We start from the raw sequence: 26087 nt of genomic DNA on the forward strand, positions 1-26087 counted from the left end.
ATGTACCAGTGAGTCGTGGTGCACTGGTTGAAGTGAGAAATGGGTCTACCGATGGGGATCGATCCCAGACTGACCCAGCATCAAGGTTTGTCATTGAAGGAAAGAAAGAAAGAAATGTTTTATTTAATGACGCACTCAACACATTTTATTTACAGTTATATGGCGTCAGACGTATGGTTAAGGACCACACAGATATTGAAAGAGGAAACCCGCTGTCGCCACTTCATGGGCTAATCTTTTTGATTAGCAGCAAGGGGTCTTTTATATGCATCACCCCAGACAGGGTAATACATACCACAGCCTTTGATATACCAGTCGTGGTGCACTGGCTGGAATGAGTGTCACTGAAGGAAAATATTTTCAGATGATACTTCATAAACTATTGGCCAATTCCAAAACTGTTTATTAAATTACAACAATAAATATGTTAAATTACAACAATAAGTATGTTAAATTGCAACAAATAAATATGTTTAAACTAACAATTAACCTGGATCTTAACTGCTGGATCTTATTTTCAACAAGATGAGACAACAAAATCTGTAAAATTTTATTCACATGCATACCTGTATATCAATATATATATACATAGACATATACATAAAGAAATATAAACATATTATTTCTTCAAGCTATGACAGCAGGGCCCTCGGCTTGTGCTTATAAAATGTTAAGAGTCCAGACTCTCTAATGATGTCACACGCATACAATTTATAAGGCATTGCCATGACGTTCATGTCTCACTCTATTAATAGAGTCTTGCGTCTAGACTAAATGTTTTATAAGCACCAGGCCTGTTTTATAAGAGCAATGTTCGTGCCAAAATCACCTAACTGCAGGTGCATATAGCTACCTTGTGCACTTCAGATGATCTTAGAGCTAATATTGTTTCATAAAACATAACCCAGGTATTTGACGGAAACAGATCTTTTAGTCTTGAGAGACAAAGAAATTAAAAGAAAGTTTTACAAATTTACATAAACAGTGTATGATGGCTGAAAAATAACCAAGAAAATACTCCCCCAAAAAATTACAAAAAAACAATAAAATATTTAGTCTTAACTAAAAAAAATTAAAATTAAAATCTTGCAAATTTACGTCTCTGAACTTGACAGGAACAATCATTTCTGGTATGAAGTCTGCAAAATCAGTGAACTGAAAGTCTCTTGCCCATTAACATCAAACAAAATCAGTGAACTGAAAGTCTCTTGCCCATTAACATCCAACAAAATCCACCATGACCATGATTAACTAAAAACTGTTTCCAATCACAGAACACGGAACTGAAAAAGTGTTTCTCATAAAATTTGAAAATCTGAGGCCTGAAATTAATAGGATATTCAACAAAGAATTATGAAATGACACCTATTAATTTTAGTGGTAAAATAACAGGGTAAATTTAAATTCTCCTAAAAGCTGAATCAGATGCTGTTTTTCTCAACAAAAAGCTTTTCTTTTCAATTCAGTTTCAGCAAATAAAAATACCTCTACATACATGTATTTGACCCATTAAAAGAAAAACGCAAATATTTATCACAATTAAGTTCAAACCAAAGAGTAAAACAAAAAAGAACATGTCACTGATTTGCTGTTACATTAGTAGTAAATCTATTTGCATTTGCTGTTATAGCAGACAGAAATGTATAAAATCTGTGAAATAACTTTAGTAGTTTATGCCCAAAGTGCATTATGAAAAATAGTCTACCCTGACTGCAAGCTCTTTAATTTCATATTTCAGTGGTTTGTATTGCACAGTACACAATTCAGGCCTCTGGAAACTAGGAGGGCGATAAGTTCATTGGCGCTTCCATCGTGTAAGTATAGTATGCGTAACCCATTTTTTATTTGTGCATTGAATATATAACATCATTTACATGGTTATGACAGGTTACCTAAAAACGAAATGGGTTACCTGAATTTGTGTTGGTGTAACCCATAAATGGTTTACGCAAATGTTCAATTCTTAGAGGCCTGCAAAACATTATGTAGTAGTGTTGGTATAAAGTGCTCCTACTGGCAGTAGCTAGTGGGAACTTCCCTATTAGCTCAGTTGGTACAGCACTGGACTCTGGTGCTGAGAGTCCATTGTTCAAATTTCCTCAGTGGAGGTTGACTTTTCTGTTACATTTGAAGCCGATGTAGGGACTGGGTGTGTTCTTAACACAAGAATACAATTATAACCCAGTTAGAACCCATAACAGTTGAACTGCCCGTGGCCCACAGCTCCGGGACATAGTTTCAGTTGTGGGGGGAGTATGTAGCTCAGTTGGTACAGCACTGGACTCTGGTGCTGGGAGTTCATGGTTCAAATCCCCTCGGTGGAGGTTGATTTTTCTATTACATTCACATCATTGTTTCCATAATGTGCAGTATATATAGTATGTGTAGATGTTTAGTAGCTTCCAAATGGTGTAACATTTTATAACAATAATAAATCAATGTGCTCCAGTGATGTTGTTAAAAAAAAAAAAAACTTTAAACTTCTTAGCATCAGTGATCTAACGGCCACAAGTTTTCACGTTTTATGTCCGATGAATTTATCTGTGGCTGTAGACATGTTATTGAGGATTCCCAGAAGTTTATTTTCACCACACCACAAAAAGGGATATCAACTGTTATGTACGACACACAAAAAGGGATATCAACTGTTGTGTACGACACACAAAAAGGGATATCAACTGTTGTGTACAACACACAAAAAGGGATATCAACTGTTGTGTACGACACACAAAAAGGGATATCAACTGTTGTGTACGACACACAAAAAGGGATATCAACTGTTGTGTACGACACACAAAAAGGGATATCAACTGTTGTGTACTACACACAAAAAGGGATATCAACTGTTGTGTACTACACACAAAAAGGGATATCAACTGTTGTGTACAACACACAAAAAGGGATATCAACTGTTGTGTACAACACACAAAAAGGGATATCAACTGTTGTGTACGACACACAAAAAGAGAAGAAAAGAGAAGCACTAGATATAAGAATAACAATAAATTACCAGGACATTACCAGGAAGACAACGTTTAAATAACCTTGAACTTTGGTGATGTTTTAAGTCTGTTTTGGACAATTGTTTATGAGTTTTATCTGCCATCACACAAATCACATTATTTTGGAGATGTTTTAAGTCTGTTTTTAACAAGTGTTCATGAATTTTACAGATTATCTGTTACCACAAAAATCACCTTTGTTCCGTTCACCTATCTGAAAAAAGTAATTAAGAAATTATGTATCTGTTTTTTTAAATAGTTTCTTTATCTTCATCAGTGACGACTGTGACAGTCTGAACTGTGACAGGTTTGACTCAGTACAGGTAATATCAATTTCTGGTACCACCTGAAACAGACAAATAAATCAAATGAAAAGTGTGCAGGCAATATGAATTTCTGGTATCACCTGAAACAAACAAATATACTACTCAAAAGAATTTAAGGGTCAGACGATATTTTCCACATTATTTTCTGAATGTCAATTATATTAGCTAGACCATAATGTCACGCATGGTATTGTTCCATTTTGACGAAAGTGAGTCTAAGCAACCCATAAATGAATTAAAATCCACTGTCATTGACACTGTCGACTAGTTCTAATGGCGAAAACATGCTTACATTTGCACGTAAATTAGGGCGAAAACGAAAGGTCTGCTAAGTGCCAATAACTTGTTTTTTCACAAAGCGCTTCATTTGCACGCTTTGCATGTGTATTCCATGTTCCCAATGCTGAATTTCCGTATAATTGGAGCTTGTGTTCGTGTACAGTGCACACTCCAAATTCGACAATGGTACGACGTCAACTGACTATCGAAGATCGATGAAGGGCTATTGCTTGGCTTCAGGATGGCAATACGCAAAGAAATGTTGCTCTGAAACTTGGTGTCAGTCAGAGTGTCGTTGGCCGACTGTGGCAACGGTACCAAGCAACGAATTCTGTTCGAAATCGTCCACGTTCGAGAAGACCCCGAAGCACTACAAATAGAGAGGACCGTTACATCACCAATATGGCTCTACGTCAATGCACAACCACTGCACGCCGATTACGTGACAATCTGCGGACTGCGACTGGAACTCGAGTGTCTGATCAAACCATACGCAATCGTCTGAGAGCCAATAATCTACGCTGCCGTCGCCAGGCTGTTCGACCTCCACTCCTACCACGTCACAGAACGGCCAGACGTCACTGGTGCACACTTCATCTGCGGTGGCAACGTGTTCAGTGGGGTCGAGTGATGTTCACTGATGAGTCCAGGTTTAGTCTCCAGTTCAACGACGGTCGGGTTCGTGTCTACAGACGTCCTGGGGAGCGCTTCGCTGACGTTAACGTTAGACAACGTCACCGGTTCGGTGGTGGCAGCGTCATGGTGTGGGGCGGCATCTCTATCCACCACAGGACACCCCTCTATGTGGTGGATGGCAATCTGAATGGAATCCGCTATCTGAATGAGATTATCCGGCCGTTGGTTCTCCCAGGCCTTCAGCAAATTGGCGGCGGGGCAGTTCTGCAGGATGACAATGCCAGACCCCACCGCGCCAGGGTGGTAACGGACTTTCTCAGACAACAAGATATCGCCAGGATGGATTGGCCAGCATATTCGCCTGACTTGGCCCCAATAGAGCACGCCTGGGACGAATTAGGCAGGAGAGTTCGGGATAACCATGCCCCTCCGGCCAACCTTCATGATCTGGGTCAACTTCTTATGGCAGAGTGGCAGGCCATTCCCCAAGAATTACTTCAGACGTCTGATCAACAGCATGAGGCAACGATGTGTCGAGTGTATTCGCGCCAGGGGTGGATTCACACACTATTAAACGAATGTTCTAATGTGTAAAATCCATGTTTGACAACCTTCAACTTTGACAGCATGTCATGTGACTTTCTTGTATACAGTGACGTTTATTTGTGTTTTTTTGTAAATATGGAACAATAAATTAAATTTTTGGTGTAGTTTATATCATCAATCTAATACACTCTGAAACTTATTTGGTTATAAATTTTTGACCCTTAAATTCTTTTGAGTAGTATATAAATAAAATGACAATATAAGTTGTAGAAGCATCACGAGGGGTATATGGCTTTTTATGTACCCTCTGTGTGTTCTTTTACCCCGAGCCGAAGGCGAGGGGTAAAAGAGCACACAGAGGGTACATAACAAGCCATATACCCCGAGAGATGCTTCTACAACGAATTTATCTTGCCGACATGTTAAACCATATAGCCAAATAATCAAAATAACGCCAGACAATAATTGTTAACAATTTATTAACGGAGCCGTACCACGCGGACGCGAACGAAACCACTTGCCAGTGACGAAAAATAGTTCCATCGATAAACGAGTTTTTAACTTCAAATGTTTGTAATACGAAATTGTCTGAAACAGATATTAATAAAAATAGAATAAAAAAACAACTTTTTTTTATCAGAAATGTATGTAGTAAAAAAAATTAAAAAAACAAAAACAAAAACAAAAACTGTTGCTAATCGCGCATTAATACAATAAAACCACGACCGTAATTAGGTGGCCGAGTTCAACATTGCAGCTTTTAAAAGTATTGAAATAGTGTATTTTATAGTAAAAATAAAATTAATTATGTATACTTGATTGATTATCAATGTTATTTACAATCTAATTATTGCTTTAGCATTAACTGGGGCGGCTGGAAACTTCGAAATTACAGACGGGGTATAAGAGAATTTGGCTCCGCCCACAGGGGGATAAGGGATTTGTCCAACGGCAAACAACCAATGAGATCAAAGAATTTTACATGAAGGCGAGTTAAGTGCTGTTATTAATATTTATTTTATTTTAGAGTCACATAAAGACCTAAATCATTGTCTATTTATCTACGAGATATACATAAAAGTATTTTAGAGTCACATAAAGACATAATAGTGTCTTTATTCAATTGAAAATTGTCGAGGTTATATGCAACAATGTTTATGTTTCTTTGGCATTCATGGTCACTCAAATCTTCTTCAGTGGCTTTATCATTCAAATCACCCCATTTTCTTTTTAGGATCTTAAAACGCTTTTTCTGTTGTTGTGTGAGAGTAGTGTTTCCAGATTTCACCTGCCTGCAGGCCTCCAACACATTTCCACAATTATTTCTAGATTGGAGATTATCCGATTCAGCAACTACACTGTGAGACCCAGAACTCATGACATTGTCAGTGGCAGCTAGCAGGGACAGTCGTCGGTTCTAAGTATTTTAGAGTCACATAAAGACCTAAATCATTGTCTATTTATCTACGAGATATACATAAAAGTATTTTAGAGTCACATAAAGACCTAAATCATTGTCTATTTATCTACGAGATATACATAAAAGTATTTTAGAGTCACATAAAGACCTAAATCATTGTCTATTTATCTACGATATATACATAAAAGTATTTTAGAGTCACATAAAGACCTAAATCATTGTCTATTTATCTACGATATATACATAAAAGTATTTTAGAGTCACATAAAGACCTAAATCATTGTCTATTTATCTACGAGATATCCATAAAAGTATTTTAGAGTCACATAAAGACCTAAATCATTGTCTATTTATCTACGAGATATCCATAAAAGTATTTTAGAGTCACATAAAGACCTAAATCATTGTCTATTTATCTACGAGATATCCATAAAAGTATTTTAGAGTCACATAAAGACCTAAATCATTGTCTATTTATCTACGAGATATACATAAAAGTATTTTAGAGTCACATAAAGACCTAAATCATTGTCTATTTATCTACGATATATACATAAAAGTATTTTACAGTCACATAAAGACCTAAATCATTGTCTATTTATCTACGATATATACATAAAAGTATAAGTTTGGTAATGAACAGCTTGCCAGCTGCTATTAAATGTCAAGAGTTTACTGATGTTCAACCACTGTACACTAAATACATCAGCTGCCGTTAAATGTCAAGAGTTTACTGATGTTCAACCACTGTACACTAAATACATCAGCTGCCGTTAAATGTCAAGAGTTTACTGATGTTCAACCACTGTACACTAAATACATCAGCTGCCGTTAAATGTCAAGAGTTTACTGATGTTCAACCTCTATTCACTAAATACATCAGCTGCCGTTAAATGTCAAGAGTTTACTATGTTCAACCTCTGTTCACTAACTACATCAGCTGCTATTAAATGTCAAGAGTTCACTGATGTTCAACCTCTGTTCACTAAATACATCAGGCTTCTGAAAATTGTGAGAATGATCCTTTCATTTGTGTTGTTCATACAAATCTAATTTAGCATAACCTATTTTTCGTTCGTACATTAAATTTAGGACATTATTTACATGAACAGTGCATCTTATATGTGATCAGTACCTATAAAATGTGTGAAAACACAAGGGTGCATGTTATAAAACAGTGCATCTTATATATGATCAGTAAAACATGTTAAAACAGTGCATCTTATATGTGATCAGTAAAACATGTTAAAACAGTGCATCTTATATATGATCAGTAAAACATGTTAAAACAGTGCATCTTATATATGATCAGTAAAACGTGTTAAAACAGTGCATCGTATATGTGATCAGTACCTGTAAAACGTGTTAAAACAGTGCATCTTATATGTGATCAGTACCTGTAAAACGTGTTAAAACAGTGCATCTTATATGTGATCAGTACCTGTAAAATGTGTTAAAACAGTGCATCTTATATGTGATCAGTACCTGTAAAACATGTGAAAACAGTGCATCTTATATGTGATCAGTACCTGTAAAATGTGTTAAAACAGTGCATCTTATATGTGATCAGTACCTGTAAAACGTGTGAAAACACAAGTGTGCGGGTTATAAAACAGTGCATCTTATATGTGATCAGTACCTGTAAAACGTGTTAAAACACAAGGGTGTGAGTTATTTAAGGCTGCGTTGTATAGTCCACAAAAGACCCTAAAATTGTTGTTTCAAACTAAACAAAATAATAACATGAGTGCATGGCTGACGATTCACGGTTGTTTCCAGAATTACTTACCTAGTCACATCTTTATCATGAACAAAATGGGTGGAATTTACGAAGCCAGTTTTTCTTAAATGCACTATTTTTTGCCATCGTAATTTTCTTAATTGCAGGGGTCAGGCTGTGTATACATAAGATTTTTGCGATCCCACACAAAGAAATCTCTCACCTGTGACAAGACAATCTTCTCCACACTGTTCTGTGATCTAATGTTATCTGTGTGAAACAAACACATTGGTTTAATAGTCAGTCCACATACACTACATCTAACTAAATTCAGGTGTGGCAGGTTGCCTTTAACAGGGAACATTTTACTGTGTTTTGATTAGCGACAGTTGGTGATCAGTTGAAAACTGAGTAGCAACAGCCATTTAACATTTTAGAATTGTTTCTCTCTCCGAAATTTGTGTAACAAATCATGACATGATACAAAATAGTGCACATTTAAATAAAGAAACTGGTCATTACAGTAACGGTACTGGAACTTAACACTGTTAACTATGACATGCTACAAAATAGTGCACATTTAAATAAAGAAACTGGTCATTACAGTTAACGGTACTGGAACTTAACACTGTTAACTATGACATGCTACAAAATAGTGCGCATTTAAATAAAGAAACTGGTCATTACAGTTAACGGTACTGGAACTTAACACTGTTAACTATGACATGCTACAAAATAGTGCACATTTAAATAAAGAAACTGGTCATTACAGTAACGGTACTGGAACTTAACACTGTTAACTATGACATGCTACAAAATAGTGCACATTTAAATAAAGAAACTGGTCATTACAGTAACGGTACTGGAACTTAACACTGTTAACTATGACAATTTTGAAAACGTTTTTACATTTGGCAATTTTGAGCATGACTAAGGCAATTTTAAACCAGTAATTTTTACAACATACATGTGTATATTAAAAACCACAAATAATCTCTTCAACCATTGGCGAGTGGGACGTAGCCCAGTGGTAAAGTGCTTGCTCAATGCGCAGTCAGTCTGGGATCGATCCCAGTCGGTGGGCCCATTGGGCTATTTCTTGTTCCAGCCAGTGCACCACAACTGGCATATCAAAGGCTGTGGTATGTACTACCCTGTCTGTGGGATGGTGCATATAAAAGATCCCTTGCTGCTAATCAAAAAGAGTAGCCCATGAAGTGGCAACAGAGGGTTTCCTCTCTCAATATCTGTGGTCCTTAACCATATGTCCGATGCCATATAACCATAAATAAAATGTGTTGAGTATGTCATTAACTAAAATATTTCATTCCTTCAACCACTGTCAATACGTTTTATCCAGCAGCTAAAAACTGACATCAGTAAATCTTCATCTATCAAGTTCGAGTAATTCCCCCTACTCTCCATTTTTAAAACATTGTTAAAACAGAAATATATTTTCTAATACTGTTACAAAGTCTCCACAATATGACATTAATAAATTCAGGGATCACACTAGACAGAATAGTTCTACTTTATTTAACCATCTACATAACCATCATATCCCACTTATTGATATTTTGTAAAAAAAAAAAAAAAACTGAATTATGTCAACGGTCCATAATTCAGGGAAACGGCTATTTGATTTGGAGCACTGAGGTGTGACGTATTATATTTTTAGTCACGCGATGGGCATCCCCTGAATAACCGCAGTGTCAAAATGATTTGCCAAGCCTGCATAACCAGAATACTTGACCGTCCTCTGCAAAGTAGGGTAAATCGAAAATAAAAACAATGAAAATAAGTTTAAAAACCCAAAAAAAACATTTGGTTTTAAAGAGAAAAGCCGCTACATTTTTTCATTAATAGCAATGGATCTTTTATATGCACCATCCCACAGACAGGATAGCATATACCACGGCCTTTGGTATACCAGTTGTGGCGCACTGGCTGGAACGAGAAATACCCCAATGAGCCCACCAACAGGGATTGATCCCAGACCGACTATGTATCAAGCAGATGCTTTACCACTGGATTACGTCCAGCCCCAAGTTATTAAAAAATAATAAAAACCTTTACCTGTACTGAATGATAATAAGCTTGTAAATTAATTTATTTTAGTAACATAAGCATTTTAAACGGTAACAATCGCGACTAATTAGGCCTTAGCCCAAATACTCTTGACGGTAAGACAGCGAGACAAACATTTGGACAGGGTGAGCCCTGCTTATTCATGATGCTAAAACAACTGTTGTGAATTTTGACTTGCGGCATTAGCTGGTCTAACCGTATCAGGATAAGACTGATTCTGCTCTACCTTGTGAATCTGAACGAGACAGATCATCATCCAAGCATCCTCTTAAACGCTGTTGCTGTGATTGAAACGATTTCATCCTTCTCTGCCGAGCTAACTTCGCTAAATAGTCCTCATGAGAAATCACTGGTTTCACTGACCTATATGTCATTGCCACTTCAATACTTTTCTGAAGAGCTTCCGCAATTCTTGCTTTTTGTCTCTGTCTGCTAGTGTCAGGAGATTCACAATCTTTTTCAATCTCTCTTGTATTTTGTGCTTTTTGACTCAGAATTGATGAATTTTTTCCTGTTTTACTTCTAACATTTTTGGAAGGTTCCTTTGTTTTGGTTACGCTATGCAAAGCACTTGCTGATTGCTGTCGTTTTCTCTTAATAGTGTCTTTATTCAACTGAAAATTGTCGAGGTTATATGCAACAATGTTTATGTTTCTTTGGCATTCATGGTCACTCAAATCTTCTTCAGTGGCTTTATCATTCAAATCACCCCATTTTCTTTTTAGGATCTTAAAACGCTTTTTCTGTTGTTGTGTGAGAGTAGTGTTTCCAGATTTCACCTGCCTGCAGGCCTCCAACACATTTCCACAATTATTTCTAGATTGGAGATTATCCGATTCAGCAACTACACTGTGAGACCCAGAACTCATGACATTGTCAGTGGCAGCTAGCAGGGACAGTCGTCGGTTCTCTTCCCTGTCTGCTTCCACGATACTTTCCGTTACTATGGCAACATCATCTGACAACACTTCTAAATCAGAATCTACACCTCTTCGAGATCTTTTCTTTGCAATAAAACTTTCATCCTCACCACAACCGTTCAGAGACTTAATGGGAGACAACTGGAAATTTGGTCTCACATGATTGTCTTCCTTCTGCGTGGATTCACAGGATGCAGTGCGTTTATGTTTGTTGGACAGAAGGGACAGACTACAGATCTCGAGTGATGAACTGTTTTCTGAGTCCATGTTTTGTGAAACACAATACTGGGCAAAAGGATGAGAAGTCTGTGTTGTGTTCGCTTTCTCACTGGCCGGAATCAACCCACAGTCTGACCAGTCCACGTGAGGTGTGAATGGATTAGTACCCTGCATTTCACTTGTCTCACTAAACTGGGGTACAAATGGATGAGTGGACTGGGATTCATGTGACTCAGAAAACTGAGGTACGAAAGGTTCAGTAGACGGTTCAGTAAACTGGGGTTCAAATGGCTGAGTATCCCGCGGTACATGTGACTGAGATGGATGCGTTTCAACAGTCAAGTCAACTGGCCGAGAAAGAGTTGTCAAACTGACATTTTTACATGGTTGTGAATTGGTTATCAAATTAACAGTCTTAGATGGCTGTGAAATGGTTGTCACATGAACACTTTTAGATACTTGGCAGGAATCGATTGTCAGACCGACATTTTGAGAATTCTGAGAATCAGGCTGTGAATCGGTTGTCAAATCAATTACATCATACGTATCCGATACTGAATTCTTTACACGAGATTCAGATTCTGTCGAAGACAATACTAGAGAATCTTCAAAAGAAGATATCACACATTGTTTAAACTTTGGATCAGACTGCAACTGAGAATCCTTAGCTTTAGTTGGTGTTCTAGAAGATGTATCAGAGTCCGTAGCTGCTCGAGAAACTCCAGAATGATCTTTCCTCCAACAGACATCATCTGTAACAACTTCCTTCATGACAACGGCATTTGTAGCATTATTAGCAGCACTTGAAGAGCCAGTCGTCACTGTTGGAGATGGGTCTGGAGACATAGAGCAAGTGAAGTGAATCGATTCCTCGTCATCTCCTTGGGTCCAGATGGAGGACTGCGGAAACAGACAATGTTTTATTAGTGGTGGTGCACTTTCAACAAATTAAAGGGAATGTCTTAACATTTGGTGTCATTGTTGTAATGTAATTTTAATCACCCTAATGTTTGTAGATCAAACGTCATTTATTCCCAATATACTATTTTTTTCAAATGTATAAAATTATTGGGAGGTAAAAGTTTCGGTAACTAGAAACATTATGACAACTAGAAATATATTGAATATACAAATACTGATTTAATTTTTTTTTTTTAAAGTGTCTATAGTCCGTCCCACGAGGAACGCCTTTTCTCATGCTATGGGATTTACTGTAAGTTATTTATTTCTGAGCCAAATGTTTTCTCAACTAACACAAAAATAGGTTGGTTTTTTGTTATTTCCAAAACACTTTTACTTTTCTTCTTATGTCAAACAAAACTGAAATTATTTACAAAAAAATACATTTTTATTGGAGGATGGGACGGAATTAGTATGTAATTTGAATGTTTAAAAAGACTATTAGTTGTAAACATGTTTCAGTGGCAGAAAACTCAGGACATTCTCATTAAAGGTATTCTTCAACTTTTTGTATTTTATTCAAAACATGTATTAATGTCATTAAGAAGGAGATAATTTAACTCAAAGAATAATGGCATTAATACCATTAAATAAAAAAGCAAGAAGCTTATTAATATCTTTAAATTATGAAACAATGCAAAATACAGCATATCAAAACAAGTAAATCAAGAAGGAGTGTAATATTTTAATTTCTTTCCACCTCAAGAATAAAATCATAAAATTTGACTTTATTTACTCATTTACGTTGCTTTTTATTAGTTTTTAAATATGAATTTCAAAATGCCATCACCTACAAAAACTATTCTATTATAATAATTATAATAATAATAATAAATTCTTTATTTAGTGAGGGTAACACAGTTAGTAAAAGCTAATCTTCCCTGAGGCCCTCAGGTACAAACAATACAGAATTACAAACCATACATTTATGAACAAATAGAAAATACATATATGACAATAAACATATGTACAAATGATATTATTTTAGAAAATATTTCTTGAGTCTATATTTAAAAACAGCAGTATTTAGCGATGATCGGATAGCTTTAGGTAATTAATTCCAATGTACTAAGTACTGGTCCAGAGTAACTGAAAGCATGTTTAAATAAAGACATTTTAGGTTGTGGAATTAATAGATTTCTATCCTCTACATTTCGAAGGTTGTAGGGATTGTTTTCTCCAACATAAATTAATAAGTTTGAAAGATAGTTTGGGGCTTCATTGCATAGACATTTATAAATTTGTAAACATTTGTGATAGTGGATTCGTGTTTCCATTGTCATCCATTTTAACTGTTTAAATAGTGGGGTAGATAAGAGTAATAGGATCTACATCTAATATCATCCTTGCAGCTCTCTTTTGCAGTTTTAATAAACGTTTTAATCCATCCTGATTACAGTTTCCCCAAATTACACAGCAGTAATCGATGAGTGGTAAAATATACCCATTGTAAAAAAGTTCTCTTGCATCTAAATTTAAATACCTAATTATTTTCGATAAATGATACAGACGTTTAGAGATCAAGGAACACACATGTTTAACCTGATTTGTCCATTTTAAATTTGGATTCCTAAAGGTTTTTCACAATCAGTGTGTTGCAGACATTCTGAATTTATTATAAGAGAAATATCATTTTGGATTGTAACTTTTTGTCTTGTTCCTATAGTCATATATTTGGTCTTTTTTGTGTTTATGAACATTTTATTATAGGAACACCATTTTTATACACTGTTCAGATCTTGTTGTAGTTTATCTTGAATTTGAGTAATTAAGTAATTAGTTCTACAGTGATGTTTTTAACTTTGTATTAAAACGGCCGCGTTTTTTGCAGTATTACTTAACTAGTCATGGATCCATGAACTAATTTTGGTTTTGACAGCAAACATTTAGAGTCCAGGACCTTTGAACCCGTGAAAATGAACACAATCTGATTAAAATTAGCTTTACTGGTCTACCAGTAGATCTAACAGCATTGCGTGGACTCCCATGTCCAGGTGACACTTCATCTATAAGTAACAATTTAAATATCAACCAATTACACTTCGACTTTTATAGAGTTATTCGGGAGCATACAAATTCTAAAAATATCGGACGAGACTATTTATGCAATGGGCGAACTTGTTGGTCTATTTCAATATTGAAAAAACAGGGGGAAAAGTGCAGTAATAAACTCTGGATTGTATACTAGTATAAACAGATTTTATGGCTATACCATCACAGGTTTTTTTCCGTCTTGAAACGAATTTTATATAAAATTTTATATTGAAATTAGTTTCTGGCATACTTCGTAATTCACCCGAAACACATCTGGATATAAAAGTTAAACAAAAGGAAACGAGTCTGTGATGAAGAAATGGGGAAATACCCTCTAAAAGTTTAAAACACACTAGAGTTGGTCTCCATAACTGTCACCATAAACACTTCGGATGTACGCAAATGAATATTCTAAACAATAAAATATATGTAATGTCCAATTTCAATTACCAAAATATGGCTTTAATAGTAAAAATTTATATATTTAAAAAGTAGGATCTGTTACTTTAAAAAACACATACCAGAAATGTATAAAATGTGCATCAAGAAACGTACTTTGAGAAAGACAGAAATTGACCAAAGCCCACCTGCTGTGTATTAGCACCACTCTCTGGGTCACTAGTTTCATCTAAACGATGTACGTCCACAGTGATAACTATTTTCTCTGCTGCGCCTGGTATTGAAGAGTGCCGCACACATCTAGGAACATCAACAAGTGTCGGTCCAGGGAACAGCTCGGCGGGAGACTGTGACGTACTTTCTGTTGACTGGGTTGGTGGGAGTGGTCTGTAGTTGTCCTTCCATTCTAAAATACAAACATAAGCAGGGTACATTATTTTAATTAAGTGGGTTAAACTTTGTTTTGTTTAACGACACCACTACAGCACATTAATTAATTACTCATTGGCTATTGGATGTCAAACATTTGGTAATTCTGACACTTAGTCATCAGAGGAAACCCACTACATTTTTCCTAATGCAGCAAGGGATCTTTTATATGCACTATCCCACAGACAGGAAAGCACATACCTTTGATCAGTTGTCGTGCACTGGTTGGAACGAGAAAAAACCCAATCAGTTGAATGGATCTACCGAGGTGATTCGATCCTGCAGCGCAAGCACCTCAAGCGTCTGCTCAACTGACTGAGCTAAATCCCATAAATAAGTGAGAGACTGTGATGTACTTTCTGTAGATGGGGGTGGGTTGTAGCCTTCCTTCCATTCTAACATACAAACACAATAATTCTGCAAAATTAAATGTCTTGCCCACCTACTTACCATTACGTATTCGATGACATCCATAGTTGGTAAGTACATTACGTATTCGATGACACCAGTAGTTGGTAAGTACATTACGTATTCGATGACATCCATAGTTGGTAAGTACATTACGTATTCGATGACACCAGTAGTTGGTAAGTACATTACGTATTCGATGACATCCGTAGTTGGTAAGTACATTACGTATTCGATGACATCCGTAGTTGGTAAGTACATTACGTATTCGATGACACCCGTAGTTGGTAAGTACATTACGTATTCGATGACACCCGTAGTTGGTAAGTACATTACGTATTCGATGACACCCGTAGTTGGTAAGTACATTACGTATTCGATGACATCCGTAGTTGGTAAGTACATTACGTATTCGATGACACCCGTAGTTGGTAAGTACATTACGTATTCGATGACACCCGTAGTTGGTAAGTACATTACGTATTCGATGACACCCGTAGTTGGTAAGTACATTACGTATTCGATGACACCCGTAGTTGGTAAGTACATTACGTATTCGATGACACCCATAGTTGGTAAGTACATTACGTATTCGATGACACCAGTAGTTGGTAAGTACATTACGTATTCTATGACACCCATAGTTGGTAAGTACATTACGTATTCGATGACACCAGTAGTTGGTAAGTACATTACGTATTCGATGACACCCATAGTTGGTAAGTACATTACGTATTCGATGACACCCATAGTTGGTAAGTACATTACGTATTCGATGACACCCATAGTTGGTAAGTACATTACGTATTCGATGACATCCATAGTTGGTAAGTACATTACGTATTCGATGACATCCATAGTTGGTAAGTACATTACGTATTCGATGACACCAGTAGTTCGTAAGTACATTACGTATTCGATGACATCCGTAGTTGGTAAGTACATTACGTATTCGATGACACCCGTAGTTGGTAAGTACATTACGTATTCGATGACACCCGTAGTTGGTAAGTACATTACGTATTCGATGACACCCGTAGTTGGTAAGTACATTACGTATTCGATGACACCCGTAGTTGGTAAGTACATTACGTATTCGATGACACCCATAGTTGGTAAGTACATTACGTATTCGATGACACCAGTAGTTGGTAAGTACATTACGTATTCTATGACACCCATAGTTGGTAAGTACATTACGTATTCGATGACACCAGTAGTTGGTAAGTACATTACGTATTCGATGACATCCATAGTTGGTAAGTACATTACGTATTCGATGACACCAGTAGTTGGTAAGTACATTACGTATTCGATGACATCCGTAGTTGGTAAGTACATTACGTATTCGATGACATCCGTAGTTGGTAAGTACATTACGTATTCGATGACACCCGTAGTTGGTAAGTACATTACGTATTCGATGACACCCGTAGTTGTAAGTACATTACGTATTCGATGACACCCGTAGTTGGTAAGTACATTACGTATTCGATGACACCCGTAGTTGGTAAGTACATTACGTATTCGATGACACCAGTAGTTGGTAAGTACATTACGTATTCTATGACACCCATAGTTGGTAAGTACATTACGTATTCGATGACACCAGTAGTTGGTAAGTACATTACGTATTCGATGACACCCATAGTTGGTAAGTACATTACGTATTCGATGACACCCATAGTTGGTAAGTACATTACGTATTCGATGACACCCATAGTTGGTAAGTACATTACGTATTCGATGACATCCATAGTTGGTAAGTACATTACGTATTTGATGACACCAGTAGTTGGTAAGTACATTACGTATTCGATGACATCCATAGTTGGTAAGTACATTACGTATTCGATGACATCCATAGTTGGTAAGTACATTACGTATTCGATGACATCCATAGTTGGTAAGTACATTACGTATTCGATGACATCCATAGTTGGTAAGTACATTACGTATTCGATGACACCAGTAGATGGGGGTGGGTTGTAGCCTTCCTTCCATTCTAACATACAAACACAATAATTCTGCAAAATTAAATGTCTTGCCCACCTACTTACCATTACAATTCGATGACACCAGTAGTTGGTAAGTACATTACGTATTCGATGACATCCATAGTTGGTAAGTACATTACGTATTCGATGACACCCGTAGTTGGTAAGTACATTACGTATTCGATGACACCCGTAGTTGGTAAGTACATTACGTATTCGATGACACCCGTAGTTGGTAAGTACATTACGTATTCGATGACACCCGTAGTTGGTAAGTACATTACGTATTCGATGACACCCATAGTTGGTAAGTACATTACGTATTCGATGACACCAGTAGTTGGTAAGTACATTACGTATTCTATGACACCCATAGTTGGTAAGTACATTACGTATTCGATGACACCAGTAGTTGGTAAGTACATTACGTATTCGATGACATCCATAGTTGGTAAGTACATTACGTATTCGATGACACCAGTAGTTGGTAAGTACATTACGTATTCGATGACATCCGTAGTTGGTAAGTACATTACGTATTCGATGACATCCGTAGTTGGTAAGTACATTACGTATTCGATGACACCCGTAGTTGGTAAGTACATTACGTATTCGATGACACCCGTAGTTGTAAGTACATTACGTATTCGATGACACCCGTAGTTGGTAAGTACATTACGTATTCGATGACACCCGTAGTTGGTAAGTACATTACGTATTCGATGACACCCATAGTTGGTAAGTACATTACGTATTCGATGACACCAGTAGTTGGTAAGTACATTACGTATTCTATGACACCCATAGTTGGTAAGTACATTACGTATTCGATGACACCAGTAGTTGGTAAGTACATTACGTATTCGATGACACCCATAGTTGGTAAGTACATTACGTATTCGATGACACCCATAGTTGGTAAGTACATTACGTATTCGATGACACCCATAGTTGGTAAGTACATTACGTATTCGATGACATCCATAGTTGGTAAGTACATTACGTATTCGATGACACCAGTAGTTGGTAAGTACATTACGTATTCGATGACATCCATAGTTGGTAAGTACATTACGTATTCGATGACATCCATAGTTGGTAAGTACATTACGTATTCGATGACATCCATAGTTGGTAAGTACATTACGTATTCGATGACATCCATAGTTGGTAAGTACATTACGTATTCGATGACACCAGTAGATGGGGGTGGGTTGTAGCCTTCCTTCCATTCTAACATACAAACACAATAATTCTGCAAAATTAAATGTCTTGCCCACCTACTTACCATTACAATTCGATGACACCAGTAGTTGGTAAGTACATTACGTATTCGATGACATCCATAGTTGGTAAGTACATTACGTATTCGATGACATCCATAGTTGGTAAGTACATTACATATTCGATGACATCCATAGTTGGTAAGTACATTACGTATTCGATGACACCAGTAGTTCGTAAGTACAACTATAAGCCACGTTTCATTGATCTTGGATTATAGTTTGTGAGAAAAGTAGGTAATTCAAAAATTTAACATTGAGCTGAACGCAAAAGATGATGCTGTCATTGCCGTTACTTCCACTGTAAAAAATTAATACCTATATGTTGTCATCTTCGTAAAAGTGAATAAGCTGAATACATTATTTTGGCTAAGCCCATTATAGCTTGGGTATAGAAAGATATTTTATAAAATTTTAAGAACTCTCCCAACTTAAACATTTCCAGAAATAATCACAGCAAACATTGTATGACATGTACATTTTGGGCATTGCCTTTAAAACATAGGCATCTTTGTACACAATAAACTGGGGGGGGGGGGGAATATATACATTGCGTATGTTCTGAATACATCGTAACAAGCTTCTGAGAATTGTAAACTGGAGTAAGTCATTTATGGGTTACTCAAAACCAAATTTAAATAAACCCGTCATGTTTTTCTGTAACCTGTCATGACCATGTCTTAAAGTTAAAGCTGAAACGAAAAATGGGTTACTGAAAAACGGACCGTCACGTCGATTCTTAACATAAATACCTTCAATGGAATTAAGAATAGCCATTTCATGGTCAGGTATTATACAATCCTCTACACAAAAACTGCTCTCTACCAACGCAGCAATCCGAGATTTAGGAAGAGTGGATGTGGCTGGTTCATTTTCTAAAACAAATGATGGATAAACTGACATATATATTGAGTGATTACACTGATTTCTCCATCACTGAAAACACTATCATCACCCTCTGTCCTGGACACACAGCCAGGTGGTAGGGATGCACAGTGTTATCGGTATACTGATATATTATGATTCAACGGGTAAATAATACAAACTATGAATGAATTAATATTTAACAAAAACACCCACTGCAATTGCCCACGGCAATTGGTAATGCTGTGGACGTTTTAATTCTTGGCAGCACTTTTATTGCTGTGTCCGAGAACTGACAATTTTCATACACCTGGTTACACACATATATTACACGAAATTAACACAAAAGCTGGTTGATTTTTAACATAAATACCTTCAATGGAATTAAGAATAGCCATTTCATGGTCAGGTATTATACAATCCTCTACACAAAAACTGCTCTCTATGAAGGCAGCAATCCGAGATTCAGGAAGAATGGATGTGGATGGCTCAGTTTCTGAAACCAAACAAATGATAAAACATAAAAATAGGTAAAACAGAATATTTGCCTGAAGCAAAATATTAATGAATAAATGAATGAATAATATAAATTAATGAATAACATAAAAATAAATAAATGAATTAAAAAAATAGAGGAACAAAGTGAAATGATAAACAGTCTGCAATTAAGGTTTGAAAACCAAGACTGTTTAAGTGGCCAAGAGTAGTAACAACAGCCAGTTTCCATGGTGCAATTGTCAAATCAGAGATTCACAGCTGATAGGTAATGGATTCACATTCTAGTAACAGCTCCAAAAATAAACCTCAGGGGGTGGGACATATATTAAGTGATCAAACTGATTTCTCCATCACTGAAAAACTAATCATCACCCTCTGTCCTAAACACACAGCCTGGTGGTAGGGATGCAGTTTTATCGGTAAACTGATATATTACCATTCAAAGGGTAAATAATACAAACTATGAATGAATGAATATTTAACGACACACCAAAACAAAAACATTCACTGCAATAACAACCTACCACCGCGATGAAGAGAAGACTCTGCTACAGCCCCGGACTGATTGGCCATCTCCTCCAGAAGCTGAGATAATGACAACACACTGTTCATGGACATGTCGGGCCCGGTATCCTTCCTTCCCTTTTCTCTGCAATGTTTATAACACAGTGTAAATCAACAAGTATTAGTTTAAATATGTCAAGCCCGGTAGCCTTCCTTCCCTTTTCTCTGCAATGTTTATAACACAGTGTAAATCAACAAGTATTAGTTTAAATATGTCGGGCCCGGTATCCTTCCTTCCCTTTTCTCTGCAATGTTTATAACACAGTGTAAATCAACAAGTATTAGTTTAAATATGTCGGGCCCGGTATCCTTCCTTCCCTTTTCTCTGCAATGTTTATAACACAGTGTAAATCAACAAGTATTAGTTTAAATATGTCGGGCCCGGTATCCTTCCTTCCCTTTTCTCTGCAATGTTTATAACACAGTGTAAATCAACAAGTATTAGTTTAAATATGTCGGGCCCGGTATCCTTCCTTCCCTTTTCTCTGCAATGTTTATAACACAGTGTAAATCAACAAGTATTAGTTTAAATATGTCGGGCCCGGTATCCTTCCTTCCCTTTTCTCTGCAATGTTTATAACACAGTGTAAATCAACAAGTATTAGTCTAAATATGTCGGGCCCGGTATCCTTCCTTCCCTTTTCTCTGCAATGTTTATAACACAGTGTAAATCAACAAGTATTAGTTTAAATATGTCGGGCCCGGTATCCTTCCTTCCCTTTTCTCTGCAATGTTTATAACACAGTGTAAATCAACAAGTATTAGTTTAAATATGTCGGGCCCGGTATCCTTCCTTCCCTTTTCTCTGCAATGTTTATAACACAGTGTAAATCAACAAGTATTAGTTTAAATATGTCGGGCCCGGTATCCTTCCTTCCCTTTTCTCTGCAATGTTTATAACACAGTGTAAATCAACAAGTATTAGTTTAAATATGTCGGGCCCGGTATCCTTCCTTCCCTTTTCTCTGCAATGTTTATAACACAGTGTAAATCAACAAGCTCCATGTAAGCCAATGAACTTGTCTTTTGTCACAATAGAGGACAATATTTCAAAATTTAAGGTAACCAAATGCATTATTTTTACCAAGGTATCCAATTGTTAGGTTACCTGAATTATATTTCCATAACCAGTCAATAACCTAATAACAACTTGGGTACTTCTGTTCTGTATTATACTGACATTTTAAAAGTATTTCAAACAAACTGATTTATAACATGATATAGTATTATTAAAGTGCCCAAAATAAGGCTTGAAAATATTTTTACATAGTTAATTTTAAAATGAAAGTGGGTCCATCATATAATCAATTGGTGGTTTGCATTAATTTAACTTTGCATAACCCACACGTGAACAGAACAATGGTTTGCACTGTTTACGAAGATGAAAAAAAACAGTACTTCTGTTATAACCTATCAAACTATCTATCAATAACTATCCAAAAAGCACAGAATAATGTACCCTACACAAGAATTGTTTGAAAACAGACACACACAAAAAACCCACCTTAAAATAAATGATCAGACTTTTCACACATCAATCCACAATCCTTAGAACAGTTTACCTTTGAGACGCATGTTAATGTAACTTGTCTTATTCTTCCTAAGTACACTTTTATTTTTAAACTTTTCAGGAAACAGACTCTGAGATGACAAAATATTTTATCGATTAAGCCAACTGAAACTTATCTACCCATTCCCAAATGTTTTTCATTCTATTTTATGTTGCTTAAAGGCTGACACAGAAGCACTATGCATTTAAACACAATATGAAAATAAAATACAAGGCCTCCTAAAACTTATACACTGTCAGAAAATAATATGAGGGTATGTAATAAAAACAAAACAGATAATAAGTGCCCCAACTAGGTGGTTATAGGTTTGAAATCTTTTCAAATTACGTACCTCATTTCATGTGCTTTGACAAATTTTAAACAGCAGCTGTCTTACTGTAGTCTATCTTAAAATTATAAAAATGCATCCATTAATCTCCAAGAGTTTAGGGTACATAATTCAACTCTTCATACCCTCTGGCAGACCCCCTGACTTGTGGGGTCTCCGCAAGTACTCGGGCACGGGCCGAATCTAGCAAGACTCGAGTATCTATGCAAGGAAGAATACACTCATTTAATAATAAAATTTTGTTTACATCTCATTATCATCTAGTATCGGGTTCTCGGTATCAGGGTCGAGTTTGACCCTTGATATATAATATGGAGATAGGTAAATAGATAGATACCTCCAAGCATTCCATGCAGCACTGGCACAAGACTGGACTTTTGGATCATCCATACTGTAAAAAAAATCCCAACAATAATAACAAAAATTAAAGTTTAAATACAAGTAATAGCAGCTCACATAAAATCATCAAGCCTAAAACTACCTGTGTGATTGCGAGCACCTGACCCTAGCTATGATTCATGAGGGTGAATATAGTTTATATATACAGTGAAACCTGTCTGAACCAGATCATGTTGGGGACCTAATATTATAGTAACCCTGACCCTAGCCATGATCCACGAGGGTGAATATAGTTTATATATACAGTGAAACCTGTCTGAACCAGATCATGTTGGGGACCTAATATTATAGTAACCCTGACCCTAGCCATGATCCACGAGGGTGAATATAGTTTATATATACAGTGAAACCTGTCTGAACCAGATCATGTTGGGGACCTAATATTATAGTAACCCTGACCCTAGCTATGATCCACGAGGGTGAATATAGTTTATATATACAGTGAAACCTGTCTGAACCAGATCATGTTGGGGACCTAATATTATAGTAACCCTGACCCTAGCTATGATCCATGAGGGTGAATATAGTTTATATATACAGTGAAACCTGTCTGAACCAGATCATGTTGGGGACCTAATATTATAGTAACCCTGACCCTAGCTATGATCCATGAGGGTGAATATAGTTTATATATACAGTGAAACCTGTCTGAACCAGATCATGTTGGGGACCTAATATTATAGTAACCCTGACCCTAGCCATGATCCACGAGGGTGAATATAGTTTATATACACAGTGAAACCTGTCTGAACCAGATCATGTTGGGGACCTAATATTATAGTAACCCTGACCCTAGCTATGATCCACGAGGGTGAATATAGTTTATATACACAGTGAAACCTGTCTGAACCAGATCATGTTGGGGACCTAATATTATAGTAACCCTGACCCTAGCTATGATCCACGAGGGTGAATATAGTTTATATATACAGTGAAACCTGTCTGAACCAGATCATGTTGGGGACCTAATATTATAGTAACCCTGACCCTAGCTATGATTCATGAGGGTGAATATAGTTTATATATACAGTAAAGTACGCTTATAACGAACTGCAAGGGACCAGCTTCATTGGTTCGTTATAACAGTAGTTCGTTGTACACATTTGCAGAAATTGGTAATTTTTATTCCGAAAGTCGGCCATTTTGAATTTTGAACTCAATATAATAGTAAAAAAAATAAAAAATGCCTTGGTGATTATAAGACATTTATAAAAAATATATCATTTATTACAATCAATAAATACAACAAAACATTACTGAAAGATCACATCAAAAGGATTTATCTTTTTTGCCTTTTCATGCTCTTGTCTAGATCTTTCACCCATTCTGTAAACAATGCTCCCGTCATCCACGCTTTCTTGTTTGATCTGTAGTCCACTGGTAAACTTCGCACATTCTTGAAGCACCTGGGTTTTGCCGATTTCCCTATCACCAATAACTTTAACTTTTCGGTACCGGTCATGTTGGCAGTGACAAGCAGTGTTATTCGATCTTTTGATTTCTTGCCGCCATGACACTGTTCTCCTTTCAGTTGAAGCGTTCTTTGAGGAACAAGTTTGTAGAACAGTCCTGTTTCGTCTGCGTTGAAAATATCTTTTGGATGAAACACGGCAAGGTAATTTGGAAGTTGTGAAGTCAGCCAGTTATCAACAACCTCTTGGTCTACTGCGGCACTTTCACCATGCATAGCTTTGGAAATAATTCCCCGTCTTTGTTTAAAACGTTCTACCCATGCATTGTTTGCCTTAAAATTCACATGGCCAAGTTTGGCTGCCAGTTCGTCCGCTTTTTGCATAAGTAGTGGTCCACTCAAGGCGATGTTTTTATTGCGTGCTGACTTGAACCACAAAAAGAGAGCATCGTCGACATCTTGAAATTCGGACGTGCGAATTCGTTTTCTAGCTGTGTTGAATTCTGAAGATTGACATTTTGATAAAATCGTTTCCCTCTGTTTCAAGATGGTACTGAGAGTGGATTTGGGAATCCCGAACTCAGCTGCTATGTCTTTCTTTGATTTTTGTCCGAGATCAACAGCTGCAACGAATTGAAATTTCACATCTAGATCGAGCGCTTTTCTTTTGCGTGATGTTTTCGTGTCCGTCATGATTGCATACTGAACGAAAAACTGACACGGATTTATAACAAACAAAGAGAATCCCATTAATTACCGCTGATTAATATCATTGTATATATATATTGAGTTGAACGTGTCAGACTGTTTTTGGAGTACGGTTGATCTCACGGCTCAGCTGTCCGTTAACACTGATTGGTTTGATACGTAACGGTTCCGGTATAATTAGTGACTTAATCCCTTAATTGATACCTGTTCCCAAGTCCAGACAAACAAAAGTTATTTAGGCTGTTGTTTTAGTGCGGTCATGCGGTCGATCCCACGGCTTTGCAGCATTTTACACTGATTGGTTTGATACGTAATGCTTCCGGTATTCACGGTTCGTTATGTAAACACTTATTTACACTGGAATTAACTATTTGGGACCACAAAATTGGTTCGTTTTAACAGTTAATTCGCTATACATAGTTCGTTCTATACATTAAAATGTATTACTAATATATAGGGGAGAAAATCGGGACTTTACAATCAGTTCGTTCTAACCGGTAGTTTGTTATAAGCGTGTTCGTTCTAAACGTACTTTACTGTACAGTGAAACCTGTCTGAACCAGATCATGTCGGGGACCTAATATTATAGTAATCCTGACCCTAGCTATGATCCATGAGGGTGAATATAGTTTATATATACAGTGAAACCTGTCTGAACCAGATCATGTCGGGGACCTAATATTATAGTAATCCTGACCCTAGCTATGATCCATGAGGGTGAATATAGTTTATATATACAGTGAAACCTGTCTGAACCAGATATGTTGGGGACCTAATATTATAGTAACATCAAATTTAAACAACATCCGGTGTTTAGAGGGGCGGGTTTTAAAATTTACAACCTTTGGGATCGTGAAACATGGCCGATTTTGACAGGATTCCGGTTTAAACATATATACATACATATAAAAAAGCGGACTTACTATGGAACATTTTGTTTTAAAACGGATTAGCAACAGATGGTGATCATTTGAAAATTGAGTAACAACTACTATTTAACATTTTAGAATTGTGTTGTAATCTTTGACATTTGCATAGCGAATCGAGAGGTGATACTAAACAATATGTTCCTTGCACA

The 26087-nt window shown here is 36.6% G+C and overlaps 1 protein-coding gene across 1 annotated transcript in view; it reads right to left on the reverse strand.

Annotated features, from left to right (window-relative positions):
• Positions 1–387: 387 nt before the first annotated feature.
• Positions 388–26087, reverse strand: part of LOC121388633 — a 36820-nt gene continuing 11120 nt past the window's right edge. The window contains exons 5-11 of the mRNA XM_041520055.1: positions 22829–22882; positions 20553–20677; positions 19904–20026; positions 14738–14955; positions 10244–12056; positions 8153–8199; positions 388–3348 (exon numbers count right to left, since the gene is read on the reverse strand). Of these exons, the coding sequence (XP_041375989.1) occupies positions 3238–3348; positions 8153–8199; positions 10244–12056; positions 14738–14955; positions 19904–20026; positions 20553–20677; positions 22829–22882 (2491 nt within the window). The 3' untranslated portion in view covers positions 388–3237. The remainder of the gene's footprint in view (positions 3349–8152; positions 8200–10243; positions 12057–14737; positions 14956–19903; positions 20027–20552; positions 20678–22828; positions 22883–26087) is intronic.

Source organism: Gigantopelta aegis, chromosome 14 (genome assembly GCF_016097555.1).
Source record: "Gigantopelta aegis isolate Gae_Host chromosome 14, Gae_host_genome, whole genome shotgun sequence".
Lineage (NCBI taxonomy): Eukaryota > Metazoa > Mollusca > Gastropoda > Neomphalida > Peltospiridae > Gigantopelta > Gigantopelta aegis.